This window comes from Sander vitreus, chromosome 15 (genome assembly GCF_031162955.1).
Source record: "Sander vitreus isolate 19-12246 chromosome 15, sanVit1, whole genome shotgun sequence".
Lineage (NCBI taxonomy): Eukaryota > Metazoa > Chordata > Actinopteri > Perciformes > Percidae > Sander > Sander vitreus.
In genome coordinates this window covers 3646462-3662356 of record NC_135869.1, presented here as the reverse complement: position 1 = coordinate 3662356, position 15895 = coordinate 3646462, and the positions used below count along the sequence as shown (strand labels likewise).

Below are 15895 nucleotides of genomic sequence, written 5' to 3'. Positions count from 1 at the left end.
GAACATGACAGCTATTTTGTCAGTGGAGTCCTGGAGGTCATAAGTGAAGACGCCAACAGATCCTCGAGCAGTGAAGGGAGTCTTGGTGAACAGTGCACTGCCAGATGACTGCGGGCCAATCTGCGGTGGTGGAGTCCGAGTGCAGCAACCACTCTGCGTGTATTGACTAGAAACAGCAGAATAAATATTAAAGAGTTGGGTGTATTTATTGAAAACGTATTAATGAAATGGTCAAAAAATAAAATAGCAAATTGCATTTACCAGGGGTTACAGAGGGTGTATTCAGAGCTGTAATTTATAACGGTAATATAACACTGACGCCAGGTACTGCTTCCAATGGTGTCATCGCCAACTGAAATCACTGCATCAGTAGAGGCTGTCTCCACATGGGCCAGCCTCTCTTCTGAATCAGACATGATGGCTGTGCAGTGTGCAACAAGACGACCTGTTCGGACAGAAAGACAAAAAAACAAACCCTTCATTTGTGTTCATAAAAGTTTCTGCTATTGGATGCAAAAAATGACAGAGTAATAAGTCATCTCAATATTTATCTCAATTTATAAAGCTATGCTTACCTAGAATGAATGCTTCTGAAGGACGGCTGCAGGCTCAGTCTGTCAGGATTTTAGGTTTTCTCCTTATAAATGTGAAGGGAACAGTTGTGGGCTGCATCTTATTGTGTAGGTCCCTCCTTCCAATCAAAAGCCCCTTCTTAGTCTTATGACAGTAAAAATGAAAGTGAAAAAAACGTGCCATTCAGCATTTCAGTTTCTAGGATTCTAGGATTAGAGCTTTGGGGTTCTACATGTCATTCTACTGTGCTAACTGTGCATATTAACGTCATTTTGGACCATCGTGGTAGGGGAAACACTGAGTTATGTAACTAGAAAGACACAAAACAATTCTGAGAAAAACTTACTTGAATGCTCTTGTGAAGATAATTACCTCTTCTGAAGACTCCATTATGTTTTGTTTTTGGGGAATTTTCAGCCTTTATTTTTGATAGGACAGCTGAAGACATGTAAGGGGAGAGAGAGGGGGAATGACATGCAGCAAAGGGCCACAGGTCGGAGTCGAACCCGCTGCATCGAGGAGTAAACCTCGATATATGGGCTCCCGCTCTACCAACTGAGCTATCCGGGCGCCCCCGTCATGTTTTTTTAATCCTCCCTGTCCTCCTCGGTTATGTAACTGTTATTGTTGTTCAATATGTAGCTATGTGCTATCTGTATGTTTGCTATACGTTGTCTACTAATAAAGACGAAAAATAAAGTTACATAAAAAAAAATCCTCCAGTTCAGCAGAATTCATCTTAACATCTGGCCTACGCTCGTGAAAGTTATAACCTTTAGAGACCGACAACCCCGTTAACATTCACTGATGGGTATCTTTATGAAAGATTTAGATTTTTAAGCGGAGGGAATTACATATAGGCTAAGTCGGAGTTCTTCAGGCTTTTTTAGTTAGAGGTAGAGTTCGCAGAATAGAATAGAATACACGTTATTGTCCCCAAGGGGAAATTTATCTTGGTCGTAGTGCTACAATCTGTTACTTCACAACACAAACATGTACCAGAGAAACCATTCTAAAATCCACACAAAATCAACATAAGATTGACAAAACATCTTAGGACATGAAGAAAGGACACATATGACTGTACAAACAATACAACATCTTAAAAAGTGACTGTAATAATTTCAGTGCAAAGTGCAAATAAGTGCTGGTGTATTAATTGCACTTTGATCTGTTGTGCTAAGATTTACTATTGGAGATTAGCAGCTTGATAGAGGTTTGGATAAACGATAACTAAAGTCTGTTTGTTTTACATCTCGGCACATGGAATCTTCTCCCTGATGGCAGAAGTTCATAATCGGGAAAGACAGGGTATGAATAGCGAATTAATGGCATGTATAGAACCTTTGCTCCATTGATTTGCCAGTCCAGTCAGAGAGACTGTAGGGAAATGACAAAAAGTTTTAATTATTTTTTTTTAAAAAGCAAAGATTTGGAAAACATTCGGGGGGCCTTAGTGGTCCCCTAATACTGTATCTGAAGTCTCTTTTATATAGACCTTAGTGGTCCCCTAATACTGTATCTGAAGTCTCTTTTATATAGACCTTAGTGGTCCCCTAATACTGTATCTGAAGTCTCTTTTATATAGACCTTAGTGGTCCCCTAATACTGTATCTGAAGTCTCTTTTATATAGACCTTAGTGGTCCCCTAATACTGTATCTGAAGTCTCTTTCCCGAAATTCAGCCTTGGTGCAGAATTACAGCCACTAGAGCCATTCCCACAATGAGCTTTACTTAAGACGTGCCATTTCTGTGTCTGTAGCTTTAAATGCTATTGAGGAGGAGAGAGGGGGGGAAGGTGGAGGGTGGGGGTGTGGCCTTAACCAACTGCCATGCTTCGCTTGTTTGCAAGCCATGATGTCTCTCTCTCTCTCATGGGCGGGCCAAATTCTCTGGGCGGGCAAAGCAGAGAAAGGGGAGGTAACCTTTCCCCTTATGACGTCATAAGGGGAAGAGTCCAGATCAGCCCATCTGAGCTTTCATTTTCTCAAAGGCAGAGCAGGATACCCAGGGCTCGGTTTACACCTATCACCATTTCTAGCCACTGGGGGACCATAGGCAGGCTGGGAGAACTCATATTGTTAAAAAAACTCATAAAGTGAAATTGTCATGCCATGGGACCTTTAAGTACATAATGTGTGTCTTTTTATTTTTTTCTGATTCTCTTAGTGTCTGTTAAGAGGTTAACTCACCTACTTAAACATGTTTCTTCTTATTTTTGTACTTACCTTTCAATGCTCTTGTGAACCTTTTTATGTATAGCTTTTCCTAGTTTTTACACCTATTATATATTTTTTAATTAATATATAGTAAGTCTCCTGATTTATTCTCTTTCCAAATGTTGTATGTTGTATCTTTAAAAGAAAACGGACTGTCCACAACATTTAAATACTTTTGAAAGCTTTACTAAACTGTTTGGCATGACATATTTACTTGTTACTCTCACATGTAACTAATCCATCATCTTTTCTTTTGAAGGAAACTCAACAGCTCTACTACAGTTTCTACATATTACACAAAACAGTGGAGTAATATTGTAAAGCAATGAAAACATCTTAAGCATGTATTCCTAATTATTTTTGCTCAGAACAAAATTAAGCAAAATGACTATACATGAACTATCTATTAGCCACTGGCACAGAATTAGCTATAAAAGCAGAATGTGCTGCAGGGTAATCTACATTTTACATTTCCCAATTCTCTTATTTCAGTTGTCTTTCACTACCACCTTCATGACAGGCTGGTATGAGTCTGACATTGTTGCCTTGATGGTGACATGACCATCCGTATGAGTGAGACTGGGACCACTTGCTTTACCTCTGACAAAGTTGTCGTTTGAGTCATAGTACATCAGTCGATAAAGATCCTGATTACACGCTTGGCTCTCAACAAAGATTCCCACTGCATACCAGATAAAGTACAGGTTATAGTCGTAGGGCACGGAGAACATGACAGCAATTTTCCCAGGGGTGTTTTTTGTAGATTTTTTGATGAGGTCGTAAGTGAAGACGCCAACAGCTCCTCTAGCAGCGTGGGGAGTCTTGGTGAACAGTGCACTGCCGGTTGAATTTGAGTCCATCAGCGGTGGCAGAGGTTCAGCGCAGACACCACTCTCCATGTATACACTAGGAACAGTGGGAAAATATTAATAAATTGCGTGTATTTATGGAAAATGCATTTCAATGAAACACCCAAAAAACTGCAGTTACCAGGGGTTGCCGAAGTCGTCGGAAACTCTGGTACATAAGAAATTGACAAAGTAAGAAGTCTTCTCAATATTTATCTCAATTAATGAAGCTTTTCTTACCTAGAATGAATGCTTCTGAAGGACGGCTGCAGGCTCAGTCTGTCAGGCTTTTAGGTCTTCTCCTTCTAAAGGCGAAGGGAACAGCTGGGGGCAGTATTATCGTATAGGTCCCTCCTTCCAGTTAAGAGCTCCTTCTCCGCAGAACTATTGATCACCATAATTCATGCTGATTCACGGTTCTGCAGCAGCTCCTCGCAGAGCTTTCGCCGTAGCCTATCGTGTAAGTGGCCTAAAGTTTATACTTCAGGGCCGGCATGTGCGTGTGCATGGGAAGTGTGTGGTAGAGCGAGTGAGAGAGACGCATTCGGAGCGAGTACAGACTCTAGAGGCATAGAGGGAGAAATAAAGTGTCTCCCCTGTTCTTTCTGACCACGGTGGGAAATCTGAACCAGGAAAAGTTAACCCTACTCCTTGATTTCATGTTGAGAACCAGAAACAGGGACAGGGCCAATTAATGTTTCTAAAATTCTAAATCAATTCTGATATAATGGAACAAGCACTGTAATTGTTTTTTTTGTTTTTTTAAGTGGCAGACTGAGCCTATATAAAATGTGTATTGTATTTGGATATACAATTTGTTTAAAATGAAAACAAGTGAAAATAATAATGAATATGATAATTCATCCATCCATCTTCATCCGCTTATCCGGGGTCGGGTCGCGGGGGTAGCAGCTCCAGCAGGGGACCCCAAACTTCCCTTTCCCGGGCCACATTAACCAGCTCCGACTGCGGGATCCCGAGGCGTTCCCAGGCCAGGTTAGAGATATAATCCCTCCACCTAGTCCTGGGTCTCCCCCGAGGCCTCCTCCCAGCTGGACGTGCCTGGAACACCTCCCTAGGGAGGCGCCCAGGGGGCATCCTTACCAGATGCCCGAACCACCTCAACTGGCTCCTTTCGACGCAAAGGAGCAGCGGCTCTACTCCGAGCTCCTCACGGATAACTGAGCTTCTCACCCTATCTCTAAGGGAGACGCCAGCTACCCTCCTGAGGAAACCCATTTCGGCCGCTTGTACCCTGGATCTTGTTCTTTCGGTCATGACCCAGCCTTCATGACCATAGGTGAGGGTAGGAACAAAAACTGACCGGTAGATTGAGAGCTTTGCCTTCTGGCTCAGCTCTCTTTTCGTCACAATGGTGCGATAAATTGAATGTAATACCGCACCTGCTGTGCCGATTCTCCGACCAATCTCCCGCTCCATTGTCCCCTCACTCGCGAACAAGACCCCAAGGTACTTGAACTCCTTCACTTGGGGTAAGGACTCATTCCCTACCTGGAGAAGGCACTCCATCAGTTTCCTGCTGAGAACCATGGCCTCCGATTTAGAGGTGCTGATCCTCATCCCAGCCGCTTCACACTCGGCTGCGAACCGATCCAGTGAGTGCTGAAGGTCACAGGCCGATGATGCCATCAGGACCACATCATCTGCAAAAAGCAGCGATGAGATCCCCAGCCCACCGAACTGCAACCCCTCTCCACCCCGACTACGCCTCGATATGCTGTCCATAAATACTAGTTGAGGTCAATCTCCATGTGTCTCCATCATTACCCACGTGCGCGTTGAAGTCCCCCAGCAGAACTATGGAGTCCCCGACTGGAGCCCCATGCAGGACTCCACTCAAGGTCTCCAAGAAGGCCGAATACTCTGAACTCTTGTTTGGTGCATATGCACAAACAACAGTCAGAGTTTCACCCCCCCACAACCTGCAGGCGTAGGGAGGCGACCCTCTCGTCCACCGGGTTAAACTCCAACGTAGCTAGCTACCCAGCCATGTCATTGTCCCCAAAACAATATAACGTCTTTTACGAGCAATTTTATCAGCGATGTGTAACGTTTCTGATGACCGCAGCCTGAAGTAGCGACCTGAACAGTGACCGGGATGTGAGATAACGTTATTCGCTGTGAAACAAAGTCAGTTCAGAGGTGCACTAAAACTTAGTTCTTGCAGCTTGTGTGTTAGCGCCATCCTGTGGTGTTCAGAGGACGAGGCACTGAAGCATGACAGTGTTGGAAATGACAGATTCCCATTTCCTTTATGTTTTAATGTAGCACCTTCATTTAGAACGGTAAACGGTCAGTTTCTCTAGAACTCTATAAGTAGGTATCCTATAACACTTTTTTATGGACACCCTGCAGCCAATCAGAATTGAGTGTTCATCCAGACCATGGTCTATAGGCGATATGCACAGGCGAGCATGACGTATTTCCGGTTAAATCTCAGGATGGATGTAAACTTCCGGTTATCGTAGAATGCTGTGCTACTGTATGCTATCATTGAATGCTTGTCGTCAAAACATCCAAAACTGTTCATTTTCGTCATTGTTGTGTTGTTTATGTTAATGTTTATGTTAATGCGTTAGCATGCAGCTACATAATAGTTAGCAAGGAGTATGCTGGGCTCTCACAGAGATCTCATTTAAAGCCCTGTTTTTACCTGATACTTTCATAAAAGTACAAACACATGAAGTGAGAGGTATATACACATAATTAAACTTTATTTAAAGCATGGTTGACCTGAAGCAGGACAAAGTCATTACTTAAAACACCAAAGCAAGGCTTCTAGCTCAGGCTAGCTAGCGTTAGCAAATTACCTTCAAAGTTGCAAAGAAATGACGAAACGTAAAATTTGAAGCCTTTATCCAATTTGCTACGTGATGTCGTACTGGAATCCCGGACGAACCTCCGTATATCATTAACAGATACTTTAGGCAACTCCAGCAAACGCCTTGTAAACTTCATCTCTGCCATCATAACGGTCTACTGTCACTGTCTAATGTTTTCTTCCGGTAACCGGAAATGTCTAATCATCCTTACGCCAATGCGGAAGTGATGCGTGCATAAAGCCTATTATGTTTATTTTAATATTTTTAGTTGTAATTTATTTTTTAGACCAAACCTCGTTAAGACTAGGGAAGTGCTATATAAATACAGTCCATTTACATCTAGGTGTTTAGTTTCACAATGCTGTGATTTTCCTACAGCTACTCCTTAGCCCACAATTATTTTTTACAGTATTGTCCAGTTCAAATAATAACAATAATGCTGTTGACACATTGAACATTACTATGAGGCCATATAATTACACATATATAATTACACATGAATGTAATTGGGCTCTTATGATCAGTATTTAGTCACATCCAATGTCTACAATGCCAAGACTTACAGTATAGGTAGGCAACCACAGTATGCAGAAACAGGGAAGGGAAACAGGTGATAACAATAATAACATATTTTCACTATTTCAATCATTATTATATGACATCCCTCAGGTGGGATTTGAACCCAGGCCACTGGCAAGTACTGAGCCAACATGGGTCGCTTGCGCTACCAGGTGAGCTATAGGCCGCCTCTTCATTCAGATATCTCGATGTGAGAGTTTAGTTCAAAGGACCCGTTAATTAATTTTTGATTAACAATATTATTGATTAATAATCGTGCTCTTTTAGGTTTTAAACAGCTTTGCCCACTGTGAAGGCATGTTACCACCACTTCCTAACATGCTAGCTTAATGTGGTTGATACCTACCTCTCAGGGTTCGAATTACATGGGAGCCAGTGGGAGCTGAGCTCCCATAGAGAGAGGATGAGCTCCCACGAAAGCAGTAAAATCATACACCTGTGGGGGTCTCTAAAAATCATCAGCACCATTATTTAAATCACAAATAAAGCACTTTTTCCTTCAATATATCGAGACATATTTATGTTAATAAACAGCCTAAAAGAAAACTTGTTTTCCAAAAGAACGCATTAGGCCTATATGCTACTGCTAGGCGCATATTGCTGATTGCAGCATGGTTGTGTATGTACTTCACCACCAAGCCACTAGGGGGCACAGGAGCACACTATCATTTGTAGAGCTCGCGAACATTAACCCTTTTAGAAGAAGAACTGGTCAAAATTTGTTTTATGGCTTGATTTTCAAAATAAAAAGAAATCGTGTAAAGTTCAGAACCAGCAACCATGCCACCAAAAATAAAAAAAGAGTGCTACCAACATCAGGTACAACTTTGGCAAAAATCGGGTTTATTACAAAAAAAAAACGTCTTATGACGTCATAAGGAGAAGATTCCAGATTGGCCCATCTGAGCTTTCATTTTCTCAAAGGCAGAGCAGAGTACCCAGGGCTTGGTTTACACCTATCGCCATTTCTAGCCACTGGGGGACCATAGGCAGGCTGGGGGAACTCATATTAATGTTAGAAAACCTCATAAAGTGAAATTTTCATGCCATGGGACCTTTAAACTGACCTTTGTCGATCTGAAATGAAGACAGATTCAGCAACTGCATGGCCTATTTCTCGCTTAAAATGTTTTCAGAAACACGTTTCGGTGAACTATCTTCGTAAAATATGAGCTTGTATTCCGAACGAAGCCGCCATTATGCCCGGTTGAAAATCCAGGAGCAACCAGACCCACGTGACGCGTTCGTCCAATCAGCTGCTGGTTTTCATTTTTTGGGCGACAATACAGATTAGTGCCGCCTGCTGTTATGGAGAAGTATTACGTCTTGCGCATGCGCAGAATGTACGCTCAAGTCGGCGTCGCTTCGGTGTGTTCTGAGGCACTTTTTGGACCTCAGGGAGCCGACTGATCAGTCCGAGTGCCTTTTCTGCCGGCGGACAGCCGTCGGGTTGCTGTGTCATGGGCTTTAGAGACAAGTGTGTTTTGGTGTATGCTTATTGCACAGGGTTATGTGCTGTCATAGAGACGGGGGTTACAAGTTCTCCGGGCAAGGCACATCTGCATTCCCCGAACAAAGGAAACTCTGATGCACAGAAGGATTAGCTTAAGCCACAACTATTAAAGGCCATGAGTCTCGAGCAAAGGACATTGAGTAATAATAACAAGTGAAACAGGAACAGAATGTACCGCTTCATGTGAGAGTAAATGAGAAAACTGGAACTGGAACTCTCAACAAGTCAGATTTTGTCCGAAAATATTGCTGATTTCATAACCAATGCATAACAAATATTAAAAAATATGTCATGCATAATCCCTAAAATAATTATACTATAAAAATGAATGAATTAAGTGATGGATTCTGAACATTTGAAATGTAGCATTTAAAGGTTGTTGTTGCAGACACTGTATTGTTCCTCTTTATATCTAGATGTAAACATGTTTTTGCTCTGGTCACGGGGTACTTGGCTTAAAAACACAATTCAAAGGGGGTATTGAAAAAAGTTTGAGAACATCTGATTTATCACTGTGTATTGAAGTAAATCCACTTTTATTCTGAAAACATCCTTTCCCGGCCAGAACAAAATTAACACTTCCGGTTTGTGTGCGAAAGGCGGAACAAGCGGCCCAACGGAGGGAACAAAGGACGATTGAGTGAGTATGTTTACGTTGTTTCCAACATAATTACTTGAAATGTTTACATTTTTATCATTTTGAAACTTAAGTGTAAGAACGACTAAAAATACATTAGTTTTACCGTTAGAAAACTTAGCTAAAAAGGGTAGGTAATTATCCCCATGTAGCTAGCGTTAGCGGGAGTGTGTATTGTTCGTTAGCCTAGCTTCAACGGCAAGGCTTATTCAAACATTTTGCAAGGATTGCACACGTCTGAAGGTTCAACCGGTAAGCACGGACGCGTGTTTTGGGTCCAAATTGCTTTGAACTCCATTTAATTGGATACCATTCTCAACATTAGCATGAAGCAAATGGTCTCTTTGTGTTCGCGGGTTTGGCTAGAAGGCCGACCCTGGATAGCTGTTTAAGTCCCGTCAGCCATTGTTATCTTTCATTGTCGTCGTCGTTAGCCGGTAACTTTGTTTACCAAACGACTAATTGCAAAAGCGTAACGTTAGTTGTTGTAGTTCATCTATTTATTTATTTTTCTTCTTATCCAGGTTAACCAATATGGAAATAGCCTCATCTACTTAGCCAAGTCTCCAGCCACGATGTCAAGTAAGTACACATGCATGTTATTAACGTTAATAGTACAAACCAAAGTTCACTTCATTGGTGGTGTTCCTATTCAGTCAGAGCGTGAGCATATATAATAGATGTGTAAGTAACCATCAGTGAATAGTAAACACCTTTCCTTTGGTTTCTATCATAGCCCCTACCCTAGGCCTGTAGTGTAAAATGAACACGATTCTACAAAAAAACAAATGTCACAATTCATGAAGGTATTATCAAAATGGGATGTACACCCCCCCCCCCAAATTTAACTTTATTAAAACAGTTTATCAGGTTTATTTGGTTATGTATCTCTATAATTATTTTAAATATAAAAACAACATTATTGTTTTTATGTAGAATTATAAGATGTACAATATTAAGCACGACTTACTAGAGGTGGGTGATATGGAGAAAATGAAACGTAACAATATTTTTGACCAAATGCATCGTTATCGATATTGTGGCGATATTGTAGGGTTGACAATTGGTGCTTTCGCAAAATATGCACACAATGAGATTTTTCATGAATAATCATCGGTTATGTTGATATAATAACATGGATGGATGGAACAGCTAGAACAATCTGGTGTGTTCAGAAAATGACATCACTCTACTGTGATGCAGCCTTTAAAACCAGGAAAAGACAACACTTGTGTCATATCAGGATATTACAATATCCAAAATTTAAGACGATATCTAGCCTCATATATTTATATCGATATATTGCCCAGCTCTACTCTATAATTATTTTAAATATAAAAACGACAACATTATTGTTTTTATTTAGAATTATAAGATGTACAATATTAAGCATGACTTACATTCACAGTAACTGTATTTCAGTTTTCCTGCATAGAAGCTACTCCAGTCTGAATTCTTAAAATAACCTATAGCAATAGTCTTGTTTTAGCCCTTACCTGTGATGTGAAGACACCCTATTTGCACACAGTCTAAAATATATACGGAGCGTCTCTGCTGTGTGCCAACAGCTCTATCAGCTGAAGTGACGATCACACTGGGTGGCAGTAGAGGAAGTGTGCCAGTGTCTGGTTCACGTGTGGTGTAGCTGACTTTGCTAGGGTGCAGCTCTGATGCTGAGAGCATCAGAGCAACACACTCTGGGCCTGTATTTATCAAGCCTCTGAGAATTACTCACAAGAACACTGCTTAGAATTGACTTGAGAGTAAAAATAAAAGTTGGTTTTCAAGCATCTCAGTCGTAATTTAAGTGAATTGTGGGACTATATCTTAAGTGTCAGTCTTGGAGATGATTCACAACACTTTGCTGTGACAAAAACGGGATTTTGGATGACGACATAGGCATGGACCAATCACTGAATAGATTTCCTTATTTAAGAATATTTTCAGATAAATTCACATTGAATGGTGGAACTCCTAAGAGGAGTTTACATTCGACACACGTGACAGTAAAGAATTTACAAGAGAATACATTATGGTATACACATTGGAAATGAAAGATGAACACGTTTCCCATCGTGTCTTAATTACACATTTTAAACCGGTGTGTTGTTAACTAACGTACTATAGCCTAGATGTTATGATATGTTATGCCTGCTCTGTCCAAATGATACCGTTTGATTAACTGCTCGTCGTCAAACATTTGATTTGAAAGATTTGCGCACTGCGCTCTGTCTCCTCAGTGCCATCACAGGCCCCTAGTGGCAACTCCGTAACCACACGAGAGAGCTCTCGAGCCGTTTTAAATAACTGGGAGGGTAACAGTGATTCTTAGCTTTAAGAAATTTGATAACTGGCTTTTATACTTAAGTTTGAAAAGTTGGAGTAAATTTCATGAATTCTCAGCATTTAAGACTGAAATGGCAGTTTTTCACTACGAATCAAGATCAACATGCCCTGGATTTCTTTCAGTTACCCGGCTTCACTAACCCTAACAACCGCGGTCCCGCATGAGCTGTGTCACGACTCTGGTTAACAGCTAGGGGTAACCCAGGGTTTCCCAATCCAGAGACGCGCTCGTTCACATAAAAGAGGCGGTGTTTGCACAGCACGACCAATCGCAAACATCTACCAGAGCTGCATATTTTACATAAGAAGAGCAAACTATAATTCTACATAAATATGAAGAACACAGACACGGTTTAACAGGCAAAACGCAATACAGTCGCTGCTTCCTGAAACAGGAAGGAAAGCTGGCACAAAAAAAATAGCCGACGCTGTAAATGCGTAAATCACAACACTTATCAATATCACTTCCCCATCAGTCAGCGGCGATTCAACCCGGTAACAAGTGATCCACCGTCGTGATACACAAAACCCTGGGTTGAACCTGAAGTTACCTCGTTGGCGCCAAATCTTGCTTCGTAGTACAAGCCGTAGTATTATGCGAATAAACAATGCGGTTTTGCGTCACGTCGCTTCTGTTTTCGTTTTGCAGTTACCCCTCTATATTTCTAATGCAGTTAGGTCCTTTTAAAACAATACCATACCAACGATGCCATGGTGTTTTCCTGTGTTCTGTGATTAATGATGCTGCATAAACAAAATAAGGTTAGAGTCGGGGCTCATTGACTGACTGATGATTTGAATCTTTAATGTTTAGTGTTCACTGTATAGCAGTATTATAAAGGAAATACATATCATTTAGACTAATGTAAATAAACCATAGCCACCCAATACAAATAATTTGCACATTGCAGGTTGCGGCTACAGCTGACTAACTTTTCTTTTTCTCGCACAGAACGACCATCCTACGCCCCTCCCCCTCCCCCTGCCCCGACAACAGTAAGTGTCCAAGTCTCAGTTCCAGTCTCAGCATTTACTGTTTAGTGGCCAAAGGGCCATGTTAGCTCTGTCCACTCTTTTGGTTTCCTTTTGTCTTTCTTTCTTGCTGTCTTACCCCCCCTCCACATTTTTTGGTATTTCTTTCATTTAATTTTCTTGCCTTAAAGCTGTTCAGCTCTCCATCATCGCTCTCACTCTCACTTCTGCTCTATCCTGTCATACCACCATTAACCATTGACCATTTAAGGTCTTGCACAGAACGGGTCAATGTGCCTCTTTTTACGAAGTAACTCTGATTTAAGATCTTAAGTTTTTTTTTGGCATCAAAGGTCAGAGTTTAGCACATGTTAAAGAGCCAACATGCTTGTTTTGATGCTTTTCATTACCTTACGTTCAGTGGGCACGGTGCTGTTTAAAGTTGAACTGGTCAATTGGCTAATTAAATGCATCTTGCGATTAATAGAGGGTGGCCTGAGATGTTGTGGATTCATTCTGAATGCTAGCCTGGTGGCCAATTGCCTTTTTTTTTCTTTTTTTTTCCTTGCACGATGACATCATGGAAAACAAACAAGCAAAAGACGCATATATTTTCATGTTTTCCCCCCCTTTTCACTTATTTATGTTTATCCCTCTTCCTCCTCTTGTTTGTAAGCCATTTCTCATTCGTGTTTTGTCTCATTTGTCTTCCATCAGCAAATGCCTTCCACCCCAGGCTTTGTGGGCTACAACCCTTACAGCCATCTGGCCTACAACAACCTCCGGCTGGGAGGGAGCTCCGGAGGCTCCAGCAGGGTAATGAACTGATGGAGGGATTTGGAGAGAAAAAAAACAGAAAAGGGGGATGGGCTCAGGATAATAGGGAGGGTAGTACGAAGCTGTCTTGGGCTAAATATAAGAGCACAGATATGGGGAGAAGTGGAATGAAAGGAGCATCAGAAAGGCTTAAATTATTCATTAAGTAATACCGTATATAAGCTTCATTCTAACGTGAATTTCTAGCTATCCTTTCTAGCTAGGCTCCTTACATTTTTGCTTATAACTTAGTTGTGTATATTACACTGTACGAACACTGAACAAACGCGTTCCCAAAAGGCATCCCGTCAAAAGCATTTTCTATGCTGTGACTAAAAGCTAAAACTACCGTTTGTGTATTTCCATTACTGCTGAACACGGCGCACAAGATTTCGACTTAATTCCCTCCATATGCATAGCGTTGGAAATTACATACTTCAAATTGTGCACCACGTCCTGTGTCCACTATGTGGCGCTAGAGAACACACACTATTTATGCGTCATGTTGCTGTATTTTTTTGTCGACCACATCATGCAAATTTCAGTAAAATCTAATTATTTTCCTCAGGGCTTACTTCCTGTTGCCAGTAGGTGGCGCTATGACTATAACTCATTTTTTACTTGTATACGCTCTCAGGCCTCTTCTCTAGTTAGGCATTACAAATTTGAGGCAGATTGGACAATGTACACTTGAATTACAAACGACTACCTGTTTTGCGGCGTTATATGGTAATTCGACACCTGGCCACGCCCACACCAATGGACGCAAGTGTAAAAGCTTGGCAGTTTAGCTTTGGCAAGGTCTTTTAGATTGTACTGACCAATTTTGAAGTCGATCGGTTGAAATCTGTAGTGGGAGTATGTTAGAGTAGTCTGCAAATGGTCAAAATCATCCATAACTTGCATATTAATATTGCTGACGTTCTGTTGGGTTTAGGGTATGGCTTCAAGCGGCTTTTTTGTAAGCATGGACATGATACATTTGCATACGTGTTGGGTTTGGAGGGGTGGGGTCCAAGAGGCTTTTTTTGTAAGGCTGGATGTGAGATGCCTACCAAATGTCATGCATCTACGTGAAGGTTAAAAGAGGGGGCTCTAACTTTGATAACTGCTAGGGGGCGCTATCGAGCCAATTTGCCAGGGCCAAGGCCGAGACTGATAACGGATCGCAATTTTCACCAAATTTGACATGCGTGCCAATTTTCGAGTGGTTTTTGAGTAGCCCAAGCACCTCACACCTGCATTCAAACACATAAAATAAGAATAATGAGAAGAAACACATTTCAATAGGGCTCTCCTTCCCTCATCTGTCTTTTTTTTAACACTGAAATAGCAATCATATCTAAGGTGATTAAACTTCCATGGAAAGGGGAGTACCTAGCTATCTAACACCCAGTGTGGGAAATATTGGATGATGAGGGAGCCGAAGAGAGAGGAGCTCACGACAATCACACAAGCACCATTTGTTTTTACGACAAATAGTTATTTAGCAGCCTGTATCTATTTTTTTTTTTTTTAATAGAAGCAGTCTCCACTCTCTGCTGACGCTCTACCTCTCTCACCCAAGTGAGAGAGCGGTACCGCGGCGTGTAGCAAATGTCGGAGCTGACCTTAGCATTGATGTAAAAATGCAAATAAATCAGTGAATGCACGGGCAATTAAGTGATAGCCCGCAGTTGTGGTGTTGAAATAAAATCCTGTCCTTTTTGTCTGAGACTGAGACAACACTGAGTAAAAATGCGGTTGATTTTGTGCCGAGACCAAACACTGCCGAGGTCTTTTCAACACAGCTTCGCCGACAGGAAGCACGCAAGCCGGGTTGAGACCGTAAACAACGTGTGATGAAGAGAGGAGGGCTAACGTTAGGCTAAGGCCAACTCCTTATCGGCTATTACTACGCGGCACTTTCCGCGCCAATTTACGGTCTCCAGCAAACAAAATGGATGAACTTCGACTGCGGATCACCGCTCTTGAATGTATTGTGAACTGTCTGCAACGTCATTATTTTATACAGAAACGTAGCAACCATAGCGCTGTGCAACAGCATGTGCGGAAATGAGAGGGACGCCACAAGTGTAGCTCACAGCGTTATGCAGTTGACCAATCACGCAGGGACCCTTCTTCTCTCACACACACTGGCCAACTCTGGCAGACTTGCCCCCTAAGTAAGAAAAAAAAAAAGGTCCTCAAATTTGCAGGTCGCACATGTGCGAGTAGTTTAAAAAATGTTTCGCAAAATGCCCTGACTTTAACCAGTCCGGTTCTAATGTAAAAACCAAAGGCACAGAGAAACAGACTCAACTTACTTGGCTGTTTGGGTTCCAGGTAAATTAAAGGAAGACATTATCGTATGCCAGACTGGCGTTATCTTAAGATTGTAAATCATGCTTTCCATGCCCCCCCCGCCCCCAGCCCCTCAAACCCCTCCACACCAAACTGGTGACAGAAAGCTAAAACTGAAAAAGATTGAAAAGTAAAAACGTAATGAAGAAAATATCAGAACATTGTCGTGGAAAAACGCATCATAATAAATAAATAAAATGCTCAA

General features: G+C 41.6%; 1 protein-coding gene across 1 annotated transcript in view; it reads left to right on the top strand.

The window, feature by feature from the left end:
* Window positions 1-9118: 9118 nt before the first annotated feature.
* Window positions 9119-15895, top strand: part of LOC144530718 (SWI/SNF-related matrix-associated actin-dependent regulator of chromatin subfamily E member 1-like) — a 16458-nt gene continuing 9681 nt past the window's right edge. The window contains exons 1-4 of the mRNA XM_078270417.1: window positions 9119-9216; window positions 9738-9795; window positions 12512-12555; window positions 13249-13347. Coding sequence (XP_078126543.1) covers window positions 9789-9795; window positions 12512-12555; window positions 13249-13347 — 150 coding nt within the window. The 5' untranslated portion in view covers window positions 9119-9216; window positions 9738-9788. The remainder of the gene's footprint in view (window positions 9217-9737; window positions 9796-12511; window positions 12556-13248; window positions 13348-15895) is intronic.